At 33.0% G+C, this 18,971-nt stretch overlaps 2 protein-coding genes across 2 annotated transcripts; one reads left to right on the forward strand and one right to left on the reverse strand.

Annotated features, from left to right (window-relative positions):
- Positions 1-10,073: 10,073 nt before the first annotated feature.
- On the forward strand, positions 10,074-16,875 carry LOC129299080 (rop guanine nucleotide exchange factor 14-like). Its single transcript, XM_054937521.1, is given in 9 exon segments — positions 10,074-10,312; positions 11,520-11,694; positions 14,178-14,567; positions 14,811-14,965; positions 15,048-15,122; positions 15,215-15,226; positions 15,228-15,485; positions 15,759-16,106; positions 16,287-16,875. Coding segments are annotated over 8 exon segments (1,692 nt in total). The 5' UTR covers positions 10,074-10,312; positions 11,520-11,618; the 3' UTR covers positions 16,665-16,875.
- A 468-nt stretch (positions 16,876-17,343) lies between these two features.
- LOC129299079 (probable LRR receptor-like serine/threonine-protein kinase At3g47570) lies at positions 17,344-18,561 on the reverse strand. The gene is made up of 2 exons (XM_054937520.1): positions 18,113-18,561; positions 17,344-17,974 (listed from the first exon to the last, which is right to left on the reverse strand). Exons 1-2 carry the CDS (start codon positions 18,228-18,230, stop codon positions 17,757-17,759), a joined length of 336 nt encoding a protein of 111 aa, XP_054793495.1. The 5' UTR covers positions 18,231-18,561; the 3' UTR covers positions 17,344-17,756.
- Positions 18,562-18,971: the final 410 nt, after the last annotated feature.

The following is an 18,971-nucleotide window of genomic DNA, read 5'->3' on the forward strand; positions in this document are numbered from 1 at the left end:
TGAGGGTTCAGGTTACACCAGAGTCAAAAACTCGGGCCTAACTCAACAAGCCAATTCCAATTAGTCTTTTAAAAAAAATGTTAGAATCAGGCTTAAGAAAAATCAAATTTTAATTTTTATGATAATTAGAATTTTCAACCTAGGCCAAACATGCTAACAAAATTTGGGCCAAACTCGTTTGCAAACTCGTTTGGATTCAAGGGTTGGCTCCAATGCCTACACAGGGTGATTGGAGGAGTATTAAGAGGATGAAGATGCAGCAAATGAACGAAGAGAAACATTAAGAGAGAGGCAATGAGTGATTAATTAATAGATACAATAAAAGCTTATCTTTCATTTTTAAAGTTACAAATATTTTTTATGAATATAATAATTAAAAACTCATTCAAGCTCCCTGAAAAGCTTGATCCACCCAGATTACCAATTCTAAATTGTGTAAGTTCTTGAGCTACAAATTGCATGAATATGCATGTATGTGCAATATACAAACTAACAAATTACCTGCTTTATAAATCATAACTAGCCATGCTCTATTTTCTTAGAGACTGTGCAAGGCATGAGGATAGTGGTGGAGCTGCATGTAATTATGCCCCTCTCACTTGAAAAAAATGACTTGTTTGGAGTATAAGTTTTTATATTTTACAATTTGTACCATCTACTTATTATACTCTGCGCCCCTTATTTTCATATTTTAAATTTTAAATTCATTTTAATCTTACTTTTTAGTCTAGATCTATTCAATTTTTTAACTCAAAACCTCATAAATATTAGCCCAAAATTTTACTATATTTAAATACCAATATTATTTATTAATCCTTTAAAAAATAAGAAAAAAAAATCTAACTTGACTAAATTAAACTTATATCATCCTTGTTCTAAATATTACTTGGAAACTAGTCAAAAAAAGATAATAATGAATGAAGATTCTAGATTTAAGAATAAACTGGTTGAATATTTTTCATTAGTTCATTACACTTATAAGTGTATAGTTGAAAGTTGAATTGAGAAGTAAAGAAAAGAAAAAAAATAGTAGATTTAGAAGAAACATAAAAATCTTTCTTGTTTCAAGAATTTTGGCTTTGTCATTGCTCTCCACTCAGAATCCTAACTCTGTCATCACACGAGAGAGAGGATATCAATAGGATGTGAAATTGGGATGCTATAATTTTATGAATGCCGTGAGAAGAGGATACCCCAAATCAAAAGCTAGCCAGCATTGTTAGGTGCGTGCATGTGCCCAGAAAAAAATAATACGATCACAGTAATTGCGGTGAGCTGATATGAGAGTGAGCGGAGGCTATTTCCTAACTTTATACATTTTTGAAATTTCAAAATTTACAAATTCACTTTATACTTTACAGATGTTCCAAATTTCAGTGGATACATAGTACATCTTTCCTGCTTCTACTTTTTGGCACCAACTTTTGACCTCCCTTATTTCGCCTTTTTGGGCTCATCTTGAAAACAAAATCCGCAAATAAAAATGTTCACCAGACACACACACACACACAAAATGAATTGTTCGGAATTAATGATTTCGAAAATTACTTATTATTTCTTCTCACGGTTTGATTTAATTAATGTCGTTCAATGTAAATATTTCTTGAAGTCTAGGCTTGAATTTTTTCTAGTATTTTGGCCCCAAGTCTTAAAAAAATTCATTAATTATTTTCTTTTAATTTTGCCTTTTCATAATTTCAGTTTTTCATGATTTTTTGAGCAGGATAAATAATTATATAAAAAAAATGAAGTGTTTTAAATTAAAAATGATGAAATAATTTAATTATGTCTTCTTAGTTACGGTACTGGTAAAGAAATTAGAAGTGGCTTACACATAGCACCATAATAAGTAATTAATGTTTGAAAATTAGAAGAGGACAAATATTGCAGATTTGGTGATAGAATAAAGGAGGCAACCTTGCCTTAATCCTATGATCCTACAATGTTATAACAATACTCGCATCCTAAAATCCCAATTTTTCACAATTATTCTCATTTTTCTCTCCTCCCAACAATATTACCTACTCCATCTATAAATTTGTTTAACCATGAATTGCGATTTATCTATTTTAGCAGGAATGGATTACAAGCCATGAGGAATTATTCTTTTTTTTAAAAAAAAAAAAAGAGCCACATGAAACTTAGGAACTGTTTGGTTGCCAGAAAGAATAAAAATGGAATGAAACAACTCTTAAGTTTTGTAGTCTTACATGTTGTGATATAATATGTAGAGTTTTGTCATATTTATTATAAGAGGAAGGTAATTTAATTTATTTTTATTTTTAAAATTATTATTTTTGTTCCACCACTTGCATGTTCCTTCTAATTCAGTTGGTGCAAACAACACAGCATGTAACATCCCAATTTAAATTTTAATAATTAATTTGGGTTAATAAAAATTTTGGAGAATATTTAGAGGTAAATAAATTAGTAAGAGATGATTATTAAATATAATTCTAAATTAAAATAAAAAAATTAATTAAAAATTAATTAATTAAAAAATATTAAATTATTATTATTATTATAAAAAAAGAGAAGAAGAAAAGGTATGAGAAAGAGTAAGGAAAGAAAGAAGAAAACGATAGCGGTTTTTGGTGCAATGATTATGTATATAATAATAATAAAAAAGGGAGAGAGAGGAAGAATAAATAATTAAAAAAATATGGGACCTACTAAATTTTTATAAAAACTCACTTGTTTCCTTCGTTTCTTCACTTGTTTCCTTCGTGCACGAGCTGAGGCAGAGTGAGCGTGAGTTGCCGGTGCGAAAGATCTGAATTTTTAAGGTAAGAGTTTTTAATATGATATTTAGAATGTGATTTTAAGCTTTTCAAAATTAAGTAAGTGTTTTAAAAAATTTTCTTAGTCATCCTTTCTCTTTGATTTCTGATTTTGTAGTGGTAGAAAATTTAAAATCTGGAAAAGGGATGAATTTATGTTGAATAAATATGGTTTATGAGATTGTTAGTAGTATAATAAATGTTCTAAAGTATAAATTTGTTGATGATCTTTGAATTTGTGGCTTATGGATCAAATTCTAAATTAGATCTGAAAATATATGTTGATTTATTAAGGTTTAGATGATTATTTGGGATGAGAAATGAATTATTATGGCTATAGGATTATGATTCTAAGCTAGAGACTCAATTTTTAATTTTTGGGTATTTTAGGTGCGAATTTATAAAATAAAAAGAAAAGTTTGATAATAGAAATTAGTTTTGAAGTTGATTTTTAGATTATTAATGTTTATTGATGACTAAAAGAGGAGTTAAAAATTTTACTTAATAGTATTGACTCTAAAATTTGTATTAAGATTGAGATTAGAAATTATGTTATATTTTTAATTCTATTATTAGAATTATTTTATTAGTTTCAATAATTGAAACTAATATTTATAAATAATATGTTATTTGTAGATTGTGTTGTTGGTGAAGATTGTTGTGAGAGAGAAATTTGTAAGGAATAATTTATTGAAAAAGCCACGAGGTAACCATGCTTTTAATTTGTGATTACTGTTACTTCATGTTAATTAGATGATTATTAAAAAAATTATGAATTTTGTAATATTGTATAATTGTGCAATATTATTATGAATTTGTTTGATTATTGTGGGAGGTGTTGGGAGACTTGCTATTATTGTTGTATTTATGTGCCACGTGGTACGCCCCTATTGGAGCTCAATAGGTGGCTTGTAAGGGTTCGGGCTAATCTACCTTTGACCGGGTAATTTAGCACCGAGTGAGGGCTACGGCTCGAGGTTAATGGAGGGATATAAGGATGGTTGTTTGTGTGCATTATAATATTTTTTATATTTTGTTGGAATTATATTATTTTTAATTCTCACTTAGTAAGCACACATTTAACTGTTTGTATATATTATCATAAATTGACTTTGGTTACTGGGACTTTTGAGTCTCATTATGTGGTTAACAATTTTCAGGAGAATAGCCACGAGTGACACGTGGAGGAGTCCCAGAGGTTTAGTGGCATAGATCCACTATCTCTTTTGGATATTTGATTTATGATTTATAATGTGTTATATTGCCAATATTAGGGCTTTTTATTTATTGACAATTATATATATGAATATATAAATGTAATCATGCCTTTCAAACTATTTCTATTTTTTATACAATCTGGATGACTGTAAATTTTAATATTTGGTTTACTTTGAATTGGTTAAAATGGCATGATTATGAGGCCAAATAACTGGCTTGTGTTGAAAATTGACTAAATTGTTTATTTTACTTGTTGGGAGTATAAGGATGGACAAATGTAATTTAGTTTACTTGTTGGGAGTATAAGGATGGACAAATATGATTTAGCCTAATGGCATGTGGGAGGTAAAAATTTATCTAAAATTTTGTATTATGCAAGTTTAAGCTAATTATAAAATATTTTTTATATTAAATTTATTAATATAAAATATATTGGGTGTCTGTAACTCAACTATGGTTGAGTTAAATTATTTAAAAAAAATTTAATATGTTACACAGCACGTGAGATCGCGAGCTTTTCAAGAAGAAGAAGAAGTTTACAAAAATAATGCATCCAACTTTGTATCTGGGAGGCACGACATTCTTTGCAGAGTGCGTACTACGTAGTAAAATTTAAAGATGGGGGTTTCTTTTATATACGACCAATTGGCACCCATATTTGCAACTGATCTTTTTCTTAAAACTGTCATCGATAGTCGCATAACTTGAACCCACATGAAATTTCCAACTTTGTCTTTTTTTTTAAATTATAATTAAGTCTCAAAATATTAAATTAATATTAGTTAAATCCCTGACAAATTTTTTTACAAATGAATTACAAATATTAATTCAAATGGTTACAAACATAAATTTTTGTTACAATTTAAAAATTATATTTAATATTAAAATATTTTTCTGTAATTAAATTTTTAAATTTATAATAATTTATATGAACATTTTTAACTTACTTTTACTTTTTAAAATATTTTTTTCTCGCTTTAACCTTATTAGTGCGTGTGTGAGTTGTTTTTTTTTTTTTTTAATGTGCATCTGGTTCAAACGTAGGCTTATAAGTTTTACGTTATCTCAAACTTGGGTTTATGGAAAACAAGCGAGAAGTTCATGATTGCTTTGACGCTAACGTCCCTTTGGTTCTCGGAAAGAGCAAATGAATTTGAATTTAATGAACTTTACTTCTCTCCATTTTTTACTCCCTCCACTTCTCCTCTATCTTTTATCTTAATTATTGAATTTATTTTTAAACAGTTAAAATTTAATATTTCATAAAATTATTATTATATTTATTTTTTTATAAATTTTTACATTTTAATAATAATTTTATGAAATATCAAATCTCAACCGTTCAAAAATGAATCCAATGGTTGAGATGAAAAGTGAAGAGGGGAGAAAATGGAGAAAAGCTGGATCTGAATTCAATCGATGACAAATACAAATATAATTATTCAATAACGTGCCATATTAACAATGGTTTGATTTAATCAATAACTATAAGAGATTTTGTTATTAACACTAAAAAATTATTAAATATCAAATTTTTGGAAAAAATAACGTATGTGCAAGAAGAATATTATAATTGTAAGAATTATTTTAAATTATTTGAGAGAAATGTATATTGATATTTTTCAATTTTTAATAGAATTTAATAATTATAATTGATATACTCACTAGTATGTTCAAGCTATTGATTGAATTTAAATCTATAAATATAATAGCCTAAATTAAAGCTATAACGTGTGCCATTCTGGCGCGAAACCTTTTCATTGTGACAAATCCTCTCCATTATTTGTTTCTCTTTTCCCCTTATAATTTTGCTCGCCCCCTAATTTGGCTTAGTTTCTTAGGTGTAGAATCACTGCTGGAAAAATTAAATTTAGTGACAAAAAATTTTTGATGGATTAATTATAAATATTTGTGACAAATTAGTGCTAATTTAATTAGTGACAGATTTTGTAATTTTTGTTTCAATATTTACAATTTTAGGAACAAATATATTCCATCACTAAATTTTGTTACTAATCAATGACAAATTGGTGATAAATAAGAAATATCGTATAAAATAAAAATCAATAATCATATAAAAACTGTAATATATTTAAAAGAAATAAGACAAATATTTTTGTCATACAATTTAACTTGTAATTGACGTGTGTGTGTTATAAATGAAATGTATAATATATTGTTCAATTATAGCATAATATTTACTCTTTTTGATTCTATTTATGGAGCAGAGAGAGAATATTTTTTAATTTTTTTATAAGTTATTTCTGTTATTTCTTAAATTTTTATTTTCCCTACATTAAATATTGAAGAGAGAAAATATATTATTAAAATATGTATATCTAATAGAAATAAAATTTAAAAATTATTAAATGCCTAGATAGAATTAGTAAATTTTAAGTTTTTTTATTTATGATGAAATACGTTGAAAATGACTTATAAATATTATCAAAGTAATATGACAATAAAAGTAGTCAAGTGGTTAACAGTGTCTATATGTCTCTGTATATTTTTAATTAAAAGCTGTGCATTAAGACAAGATTTACATTAGTTCCATTGGCAAAAAATAAATGTTCAATGTTTGAAGTGTTAAAGGTTGGATTGTTCCAACAAAGAAGATATAAAAAATATGATTCATGATATATAAAACATTGAAAGGTTGTAAGTTTTAGTTAGTTAAAATTAGGATTAAAGGGCAACTATACCCTTAAACTTTTGTACAAGATGCAATTGGTATTTTAAATTTTTAAAAAGTATAATATTGTCCAGTTTTAACAGAAGCACGTTTGACTGTTATTTAACTTCATTAAGCTTAGGTGGCATATCCACATATTATCCACTTTTGTTTTTTTGTTGCCTTTTCATTCCAAGCTGGCAACCACAAGTCTCATTATAAGAAAATAAAAATTAAAATAGAAGAAGGAGAAGAAGAATCAATTCTTCTTCCTCATCACAACCCAATCCTAGGCCATTGATGTGAGACATCAAGGATCAAAGAGGAAGCAATGCCAAATAGAAGCAGCAAATCAAGAACACAACAATCTAGCCATTGAACTAAAACAAAATATTCAAACCAAAAACTTACATTCCAAAAACACAAAAACCAAGCCATAAATCATTGATGGAACCCATAAGTCACGAGCATCGATCAACACTTGCATCTTGAAGATTCAATGGCTTCCTCCTGTATTTGATAGCCAAATGATTCAGGGCCCAAAAGTAATATGAGCTACACTGATAGCCAAACAACCAAGCGCCAGAGGAAGTGAAGAAGGTGAAGTGGAAGAAGTCAAAGAAGTGACCCAAAAGTCGAAGGAGTCTCTGCGCTATGACTCAGGGTTGGGTTTTGTTGAAACCCTGTAGAAATCAAGAGCTCTAGAGGAGAAATTGAGAAGTGGTGCAACTACACATTTTGGTCCCTTAGAAAGCCCATATTTGTAGATTTTGCATGTGAAACAGTTCATCGCCATAAGAGACGTCAACGACGGTGCTATCACTTTGCACTCAAATTTGCTTTGGAGATCATTGAGTGAAATTAAAATAACTCCAAGAAGAGTTTATGCATATATAGAAAAAAGTATACATTTATGAACTTGCTTAGCGTTCCCCGAAAATTTTTGTTTTTTTTATTGGATTTGAACCAGGGTTAAAGTTCGAGCTTAGGTCAATGAAGGTGTTGAGGGCAGAAGCAATAGAAAGGGATTCTTCAAGCATTATGGTTTGACATTGAAATTTAAGGAACCAAAGGGTGAATAGGTGTGATAGTGAACCAACACTCTTGATGCTTTGAAGGTTGAAGGAAGAGGAGGAAGAAGAGATGATGAGGAAGGAGAGAACGAAGCTTTTAACATTTTTTTATTTTTTATTTTTTATTTTTAAAACATGCATGACTGCTAGCAGTACATGAAAGGGGGGAAAAAGTGAGGTGTATGACATGTGGAAATGCCACCTAAATTCAATGAAGTTAACTAAAGATCAAACATTTGCTTTTATTAAAATTAAGTAATATTACACTATTTTTAAAAGGTGAAGGATGACAATGCATTTTTTAAAATTTTAAAATGCTAATTGTATCTTGTGAAAAAAATTAGAAGCAAATTTGCCTTCAACGCTTAGAATTAATGATAGATTTTCCCATCACTAATATCTACTTTTTTAGAGCGAATTATCTTAGACTAAGTTGTGCTCTTACTTTCCGCTTCAGGTACGAAAGGCCAAATACAACATCATCATTTTCAACCATTTTCAACATGATCTCATATACTAGTTAGAAATTAAGTACGGAATGATTTGTTGAAGAGAGAAGCGTTTTAACTTTTAACCACTCACGTAAACCGAAGAAATGTGTAGCCTAATAAGCGAAATGAAAGGAGAATAAAATAACGGAGGCAATAATGCAAGAGCATTAGCGGAGGGTACAAATAAGAAGAATAGACAAAAAAGACAGGATGCCTGAATAACGCCGCTTTTTGAGGTCCTCAAATGGCGCTCCTCCAATCCCAACTTACACCTTTAACTACTACTCTTCTACTAGGTTAGGTGATACCACTCTCTCTTGTTTTAATTTGAATGCCACTTTTTTAAATTTCACATTACTGAGTCATCGTTATTATTATCTAAGAGCCAAATTTAAGTCGCGTCGTTCATGCTGCGATTTTAGGATTTTTTTTTTGAAACAATAATCCTTTGTTTCTCGTAGATTTGATTCAATTAAAATATAGTCTTGAACTTAACTCAGTGCAACTTGATTTTTATAATTTAAATTGTTTAAACATTGATCCTTAGAAATGAATTTAATCTTTATAGTTTCATCACTTTCATGTTTTAAAATACATGGACTAACATTTTAATTAGTTAAAACCATAGCAACTAAATTGTATCAAATCAAAATTTAAATATCTAAATTTTACTTGAATTACAAGCACAAGAATTGAGTTAAAATAAGTCAAGTTTTATGAATTGAGTTTTAATTGAGTCAAAACTATATATCTAAATTCCAAATGATTAACTAGCTAGCATTAATTGGTTAGGAGATGGTTATAAGTTTTAAATTCAAGATCTAAGTATGTAGTAGCGATCAAATTTTTAATGGGAGGCAGGCTCCAACAAAAATATCTAAAAGTTGTCAATCAGACTAGTCTGAGTTATAATCCAGGATATTGGGATGAAAGTAAATGATTAATTTTTTTAAATGCGGTAATCTTATGAAGCTGATAAAATTAAATTTGAATATTAAAAAAGCCACCAGGCATGATGAGTACCTAATGAATCTCTTGCAGTTTCTCAGTAACGTTTACTTGTGTTCCTTCCTCACATGCCCCCTTGCACATACACTTATTCACGTGAACTTCTCCTTACCAATGTGATTCACACGCAATATCTTCACACCTTCAAATTTTATTTATTTATTTTTTGTTAATATGTTCCTGCGGTATATATCATACAACTCAAAAATACCATGCTATTCACTAATTAATTTAATCTAAACAGATATCCAAAAGATGTTATTGGATTTTTTTTTAAAAAATTTTATGAGGCGTTCAAATTTCGAATATTTGAAATTTTGAAAATCCCATACGGTCCCCTGTATTAATACTGTAAGTAACATAAGACTTCCAGTTTTTATGCCAACATTATTATTATTATTTTTATACAGAGGCTTTTTAAACTTTCAAAAATATGCAAATCCAAAAAATATCCTTCCGAAAATGAAATCACTGCATCAAACATTTATGAGCTCACTTACTATACAAGTATGGCACCCTTTCAGGAATTTAGTTTGAAATCCAATTTTTTTTCCAGAGAAGGTTTATTTGAAAATAGAATACGGCGCTATCCGCTGGGACCCACGTCCGCCTTCGTCCAAGTCAATCTTCATGTGTGGTGGAGCCCACTCCCTAGTTGCACTCGCATCAGGACCGTTCAATCAATCTAGAGCGTCCGAAAAGGAAACGCGACCCACCTCTTGAACGGTGCAGATTCGTTCCCGGCGCGCTCCGTTAGCTGAGAGAGTCTTCAGTTCTGTTCCTCCCATCACCGTCTCTCTCTCTCTCTCTCTGAGTTCGTTTTGCTTCTGCTTCAATGCTTCTCTCTCTTCCATTTCTGCCTCTTCTTCTATTAAATGCACCTCTTTTCCTCCTTCTCTTTCTCCTTCATCAATCACATTCTTCCATTCAATTTTCTGCTTCGTCTTTCTCTCTCCCCCTCCCTGAATATCAATATATAGCTGCTTCACTGTGCCGCTTTCCGAGCTTGTAGACCAGAACCATCACCACCCTACTCTGTTCGTTCTGCTTCTGCAACATCTCTTAGCTGAGGTATGTATTGTTCTGTTCTACTTTATGCTTCGTTCTCATCTTCGGTGGAATTATTGGCTTGTTCTTCGTACACACTCTTTTTTTTTTAGCTGAAGTATCCCCCATTGGCGGCACGCCCCGATCCGCTGCTGGAAATTTCTGGAAAGCGGTTAATGTATTTGCTTGGGCGGGGAATTTCTGTTCCCCCCCCCCCCGGCCAAAACCTTGACTCGATCTCCCTCATTTTTTCTTCAAGCTCAACGTTCTTGTGTTTTTAACAGTCTTTCTTTTTGAAAATCTTTTAGAATCTGCCTGACACATGGGTTGAGTCTTGGAGCGTGAGACCCCCCTTTTTTCGTTTCTCACGATTTGACCATCGCTTCAAAAAGTTACCATCCGTATTACCTTTCGCTGAAAAGTTTCATTTATTTATTTTATGCAAAAGAATCCATTTTTCGTGCTACAAACACACACACATACATATAAAGAATCCATTTTTTTCAACAGGCATCAATAAAAAGGGTCACTGATAGTACTTCAGTAAATATTCTAGCCTATTGATATTGATAGTTCAGTATCAAAACTCAAAACATTATGAGCCTCAGTGCATAGCTATTGTTTTTCTTTTTTAAACCCCTTAAACTGTATGTATAATTGTATCCTTAGCCAATAAATACGTATATATTATACATATCCGTACAGTCTAATGCAGTCACATTTATGGGCCATAATATGTCACAAAATCAACGACTTTATTTTCGTAGCTATAATATTTAAATTTTCTCATGTGATATCTCAGAGTCACAAGAGTTTTGTTGTTTTATAATTAATCAATCATATTCTGTCCAATTCTCCCGATCACATGAAAAACGCATATCCGTGAACATTCTGGTGAACTCAGACTCGGTGTTATTATCAGTTTTGAAGAGTAAGAAAATGAAATCCAGTGTTCATTAAACTCATACAAGGTGTTAATACATTAATTATTGCTAGTTTTAGGAGTTAAGTGATGATCACTATCTTGATTTTGGGTGTTTAATAAATCCCGCATCTAATCTAATCTAAATGGAGATTATTTTGCGACTTGGTATTTAATTTAATGCTCATGTATTTTACGACATGGTGGTCCATCGTGTCTCATTTGTCCATTAATCTCAAATATTTCATAGTGGAGGTATAATTGTTGACAAGGATTAATATAATATATTTTTGAACATTTTGGTTGAAGGGCGTGGAAGTACACAGGGGAGTCATTGAGGTAACAGTGACCTTTCGCTGTATTTATATATTTTGAACAGTTGACTGGAGAGGGCCAGAAACAGAAAAGATGTTGTCCATGAGAAGACGACTTGCTTGCTGCAGCAGGGAAAGGAAAATTAGCGTTGATTTTGACGATAAAGAAAGTAAGTGCTTGCCATTACTTCGAGAATAGGACAATATTACTTTGCTAATAGACATCATTAAACAATAAACACCAAAGTCATCATTAAACAATATTAGACAGCTCAGAATCAATATTATACAGCACTCGTAGTTTTTAAGAATTTTTTTGGGGGAAAAAAATGACAAGTAGATATTCGTTCCGGTTTAACTAAGTGGTTAAAAAAATTCTCTCCGTTTGTTGGGCTTATTAAAGAACTTAGTCCACTTTTCATTAAAAAAAAAGAAGGGAATTCATTGCGAAACAAAAAATTTGTAGTATTGGACGATCGAACTAGGGATTTTTATCACGGGTGTGTTATTCTTCATTTCGATAGATATGGGCAAAAATAGGGCAGTTAGACTTGAATTTGAAAATTCCCATTCTCTCAGCAGTATTTTACTGCTAATTAACAACCAAGCCCCTCATTTGTTAATGACATCATAATCCTAGATCTGGAGGCCTTACTGCTATAGGACACATTTAATCCTTGTTTAACAAAACTTTTTTTTTCTTTTTGTTTGGGGGTGGGTCTGAAATAAACGAGCTAAATCGTGGCCAAAAGAAGACCAAAGAAGCAAAATTAATTGAATGGAAGGTTTGGAGACTTGATGGAGCAGGATGAATAGGTGGAGAGACGGGGTATAGAGCAAGCAGAACTGTAGTAGGATGGAACAAAGAATGAAGAAAGAATTGTAGTGGGTTTTGATTTTTCGAATCTTTTGAGTAGGAAGGAACGAGGACCAGTGGAAGTTGCAAGGTATCACTAACTTGCTGTGACTGACATGAACATGATGGTGGACCCTCGGGGTAAGCCTTCCGGATAGTGCTGTCATTAATCATAACAACTACTACCTGCCACTTATATGTGCTGATACAGACAGGAGTAAATAATTAGTGCAGAGTGGGAACGCCAGAGTCGTCGCCTTCAAGAACTTTGGTCCTCAAAACTTCATTGGCTTTCTTCTTTTTGGATGGTTCTCTCTAGAGGCATTCTCTTCTTTCCTTTGGGCCCTCTCTTTTGTCCCCTTCATACTTTGGTTTTCCTTCGAACTCGATGCGGTGCTATCATGTCACTAACCCGGAAACTTCTTATTTATATTTATTTATTTGTTCCCATTCGAGTCTTTGTCGTATGAGACATTTGAGTGATATTGGCCACCACCTTCGGTGGTCTGTAATGTTCTTTGTTCACCTAACCCGAAGAAAGTTTGCAAATTTACCTTTGCTTCTACGATTTCAAGCCCAGGAAACAAGGCTGTCTTCAGGAAAATCCCAATATACATGTCTTTGAAGACTGTCTTAGACATATAGTTCAAGGGTTCATTTAGCTCTTCGAAATTTGATGTTCCCACCAGTAATTATTCTATTTGATAGATATTATTTGTATGTATGTATGTTGGTTAATCCTACTTGAGAGTTGAGATTACCTATTATGGTCAGACCAGAAGGCCACGTTATAGGGTCGTAATAAGTCTAGTCTAACTGATGGCAGTCGCATGTGCTTAGGTATATTTTATCCACCAAAAGGACAAATTTGACCCATGCCATATTTCGAGTGTGAACATTCGTGTCATGGCGTGCTATTCCTGCAGATCTGTTATAGGTTTTTGGGGGCTTTCTTTGTTTTTTTTTAAAAAAAGAAATATACAAATACGGTAAATTCTATGTCTAAACAAGTTACCCGCGCGGTAACAATCAGTCTGTCCGAAATGCAGATGTGGTTTAAAAGTTAGCTAGGATAAAAAGGTGGATGGAAAATATATAGATAACGTGAATAAGAGTAACTGGCAAGAATGAAAGGCAAAATATAGATAGCAGTCAAACTTGCAGTGGGTCCCATTAATTTGATATGATAATGCCGTCAGGGACGTTTGACCTTTTAGTGAGAAAACAAAACAAAAAATCGTCAACTTGGACTGGAAGTTATAAATTTTAATGTCCTTGACAGAAAATAGAATTTCAACAATTCATTCTTGATGAACTAACTCTAATTACTTGTGAGGAATGTCGGTGTTGTATACTCAGAGATCTTGGGTATCATATTATTATATGTTTCAAGCTGCTTGCAAAAGCTTTGCCGAAGTTATCATCTAATTCATGGAAGAAAAATCCATCTTTTATAATTTTTTTTTTGAAATAACATCAGCAAATCGTAATCATGTAGCAAAGTTCAATTTATTTATTTATTTTTTTTTTGAGCAGAAACAAAGTTCAATTTATTGGACTTTTAATTTTGAACATGTTTACATATTGCCAGTTTTCCTGATATGCTACTTTTGGCCGTATGCCTGCACAACTCATTTGTCCGAAGTCAGTGAGAATATATTCTTGCACTGTTTCAAGATTGACAGGCTTACAGCTAGCAACTTTTAAATTTCTTTTTTTGCCTTGATTATTTGGTTATATTACCAAGTTAACTATACCAACTACTGGAAGCCATATTTTATTTATGAAATGTTTCAGGGATTATGACATATGATGGCCTTGAGAGTTGCATTCTCAATAATCAATCTTTTGAAGATGAAAGCAGAACTAGTAGGGGAGATGGATGTATAACTGATTCAATTGACGATGACTACTCCAGCTGCTCATCAAGTAAAGATGCTTTTGGATCATTCTCTTCAAAATGTTTGACAATGAAAGGAGATGAACAAGGACTGGATGAATGGGAACTGTCAGAGAATCCCCATCATTTTTATGCCAAAGAGAAGAGATCCTATACAATTCAGTATTCAGATGTAGAAGCCATGAAAGAGAAGTTTGCGAAACTGTTGCTAGGAGAAGATGTTACAGGAGGAACTAAGGGCCTCAGTACATCTTTAGCACTGTCTAATGCCATCACAAACCTAGCAGGTATTCTCTACGTCCATTTTCCCTATCTTTCAGTTTTAATTGCAAACACAAGAAATAATGGTTCATCACTGAAAATAAGTTATTAGTTAGGACGCCAAAGACTCTAATGAAGGGGACTTTTTGATTCAAAGCTATATCTGCGATCCTAGAAATTTACTTCCAAGAGCACATACACTGATGCTCATTGAATTTTTCTTCTGGTTTTAATCTTTAGCAAATCTGAGCGTGAGTTGAAATATGCAGCAACTACTTTTGGTGAGCTGTGGAAATTGGAACCCCTTTCTGATGAGAGGAAGAGCAAATGGCGAAGAGAAATGGACTGGTTGTTGTCTCCTACCAATTACATGGTCGAGTTAGTTCCTGCCAAGCAAAATGGTGCCAATGGGGGGATGTTTGAGGTATCTATCAGTTTAGATTGACAGGAAAGCATATTTTGCATCTCAGATTCTAGTAAAATGACAGTCATTTTATCTTAAACAGATAATGACCCCAAAAGCTCGTGCAGACGTCCACATGAATCTTCCTGCTCTTCAGAAGTTGGACTCCATGCTAATTGTAGGTGATATCTATCTAGTCACCAAAGAACATGAAATGTCTGCCGTATAATTTACTATACTAATCCATCTATTTTGTGTTTTAATTGACAGGAGACACTAGATTTCGATGGTGAATACAGAGTTTTGGTATGCAGAGGGTGGAAGCCGGGCAGAAGGAAGGAACACAGGTGCAAAACAAAGCAAAAGATGGTGGTTACCATCGCCCCAAGTTCCAAAAGATGGGCTTTCTTACACTGAAAGAAAGAAGCTACTTCATACAGGAAGGGTTGTAAATCAAGTGTACAAGGCTGCCAAATCTATCAATGAGAATGTGTTGCTTGAAATGCCAGTACCAACAGTTATTAAGGATGCACTTCCAAAGGTAGTTGGCTGAATTTGTATATTTCATTCAATCGGAAATTGAAACGACCTGCATTTTCTCAGCCAAATGATTTCGGCTGGCACTTGCTAAGTGAAAATTATGTAACATACCAATAAATATCCCTAAGAGAGCAGTTGGAGGTGAGATGTATAATAAGGAACATGACGCAATAAATAACACTTTTTTCCTTTTTAAACACATTTTAATCAGAGCTTTGGTTCTTGGATAAATATCTCTAATTGCATTATTACTAAATATGCTAATATGTTGCAGTCTGGAAAGGCAAGCCTTGGAGAGGAACTGTATAAAGTGTTGAATTCTGAACTACGCTCTGGGGAAGAAATGCTTGAATCTCTTCAATTGAAATCTGAACACAGTGCTCTTGAGACCATAAACAAATTGGAAGCTGCAATATTTTCCTGGAAAGAGAGAATGAAGGAACAAGTTAGTGGCAAATCCCCACTTCGAACATCCTGGTCTTTTACTAAGGATTCTATGTCAGATGTGGATAAGATGGAGTTGCTGTTGGACCGTGCAGAAACTCTTGTGCAGATTCTCAAAACCAGATACCCAAACCATCCTCAAACATTTCTTGATGCCACCAAAATTCAATATGGCAAGGTCAGTTTTATGCTAAATGTAATATTACTCTTGATTGAGTGAACAAGAGGAAGAGAGAGATTAAAGAACAAGAAAAAGAAAAGCCTAGAAGCTTCTGGGGACCCTAAGTTTCTTCTTAAACAAAGTATGCAATTCGTGGTGACCATTTGACAATATTGTTATTTTTTTCTCTGTCTGTAGGATATTGGGCATTCCATTTTGGAAGCATACTCCAGGGTTCTTGGAAACTTAGCCTTCAGCATACTTTCTAGGATCGGAGATATATTGCAGGAAGATGCTTTAAGTAACCCCAATTCCCCTGTCGCAACAAGTTGTTCTCCAAGTATAAGTCTCTCTGAGACTTGGGTGGTTGGTTCACACATCAGACAGTCCCTGATTGGTAAGATGAACAAGGCAGATGGACGGTCCTGCGAGTCTAGTTGTGGTAGTAATTCTGATGTAGAACTTTCATATTTAGAGGCCAAATCAAGCTCTGTAACTCAAACACCAACTCGGAGTCGAGTGTGGTGTATTGGTAAAGAGGTCTGTACGAGCTTCTCTCCACAAAATTCCCCATAGTGGCATGAAGCTTCAGTTTTTGTAAAGGTTATTATCGGTTCTATGCTCAATGAAGCAGAAGCAAACTGATAGGTTTGCCTTATCATATGTATACTTTAGAGTGTTTGCTCATTGGAATGACCTGAGAATTTTTCTTCTGAGCTAAATACAATCTTTGTCATAGATATGGTTGTATAAAATTACCTTGTGATGGAAATACCAAATTATAGCTTTTTATGGAGGGAAAATCAGCGCAAGAAAATATTTCCCATTTTGCATCACGATAATTAATTAAAGTCACGAAGTCATAAAAAAGTATGTAAATAAACATACCCTTTGGACTTGATTGAGACAGGTTAAAGTCATTTGTATAGATTTCTTTTCGAAATTCCGTAATAAACACTTGACAATTGAATTTTTCTTTATAACTTTAGCTCATCCCTGCCATTTCCACCGGTGACCCTGAAATTATGAAAAGTTATTCTGAACTTGTGGTTTAAGACCAGAATCTCTCCTTAGAAGTAAACAAATTTTGATGCTGAATTGATTAAATCTGTGCAACATTTACTTTATTGAAAAGATAATATTAACACAATCAGCATAAAGATAACCAACGTCCTAGGGAAAAGATAATAATAAACGTTTTAAAATATTAATTTTTATTTCCATGGTGGCATTGTCTATCCTGATGCGTTGACTTCTACCCTCTGCACCATTCTCTTCTTATTGGACCACCTTTGAATAAGATTGATTCTAGTTCTCAAATTACATCATACATGAATTGATATCAAGCTTGATAAATCTCAAGGGCTTAGTTTACAGAGACAGCAACAGCACATGAAAAAAGAAGAAAAAAGTGGTTCTGCAAAGACTTAAACAGTAGTATGGGTAGTGTTCAGTGTCAACCCTTCATTGTGATACGAGTGCCTAGTCTCCATTCTTCTGCCAGCAGGAAAAGCACTTCTGATTTGATCTAGTTCTCTGGTTGCATCCCTCATATTCATTCTTTCTTGGGGTGGTTCAGCTGAACAAGCAAGTCCAATATAAAAAAGTTCAAGCAGGCACTTCTCCATGTGAATCTCACTTAGCCGATCATTCCTGTGCTTTTCTTCTTCAGCAGGTGGAGCTTTTTTGTTCTAATTCTCTGAGGAGGACAGGGTCCACGATTTGTGACAGTTTATCTGGCAAGGCAATCTTGACATATTTATGGAGATTAATACCACCTGCAAACATTTCGTCAATGGGTCTTCTTCCAGTGAGCAGTTCCAACAAAAGAATCCCAAAGCTATACCCATCTCCTTGTGTCGAAACTTCACCTCCTGTTCCATACTCTGCGATTCATATGCTTGGCACTCAATACTTAAAAATAGTGGTTAACCTCAACAAAAAGTAAAGAATGAGTTTTACTCTTTCTGAAGATTACAATGAGGATTTACAACGTCTAGAGGCTAAATAATACTAAACTGTACCTGGAGGAGTATAGCGAACAGTTCCCCTTATTCCAATTGTGCTACTTTGATTGTGAGAGATACCATTCGTAGTCCAGATAAGCTTTGCTAATCCAAAGTCACTCACATGAGCAACCATGTCATTATCAAGAAGGACATTGCTTGGCTTCAAATCACAGTGAATAACTTGCTGCTCATTTTCATCATGAAAATAGTCCAGTGCAGAACCAACATCAATGACAATATTTAGTCTTTGATGAAGGTCTAATGTTCTTGACTGATCTTCACTTTCAAACTCTGGATACAACCATTTATCCAAGCTTCCTTTTCCATGTAGTCAAAAACTAGAGCTTTAAATTCATTGCCTTTGAAGTCCATACTGGAGCAACATGTTAAAATCTTAACCAGATTTCTGTGTCTAACATTTCTGAGTGCCTTACATTCCGCAATGAAACTCTTGTGAGCTCCCTTCTTTTGAAGATTCAGTACCTTTATAGCAGTAACGCTGCCTTCTGACTCAAATTTCCTTTGTATACGAAGCCAAATGCACCAGATCCTATCAAGTTATCTGAAGAGAAACCACCAGTTGGCTTGTTAGTGTCTGATATGAGACCTTGGAAAGTTGGTTTTCCATCAACTGTGAGTGAAGGAGAAGAATTTCTTTGGCTTATTTTTCTTTTCCTGTACATAGCACCAAAGGATAATAACAGAAGGAGAAATAAAACCACAGAAATTACTATTAATATTATGTTCCAAGCATGAAATTTATGTTTCATAACAACTTTTTCAGGGCATGGTGGTAGATGTAGTGTTCTGATACCCCCAGAGTTCATTGTTTCCTTCCAATGATATCGAACTGGCATTTCGAAAGATACCTCCA

This window comes from Prosopis cineraria, unplaced genomic scaffold, assembly GCF_029017545.1.
Source record: "Prosopis cineraria cultivar Desert tree isolate PC_DT_omini unplaced genomic scaffold, ASM2901754v1 PC1027, whole genome shotgun sequence".
Lineage (NCBI taxonomy): Eukaryota > Viridiplantae > Streptophyta > Magnoliopsida > Fabales > Fabaceae > Prosopis > Prosopis cineraria.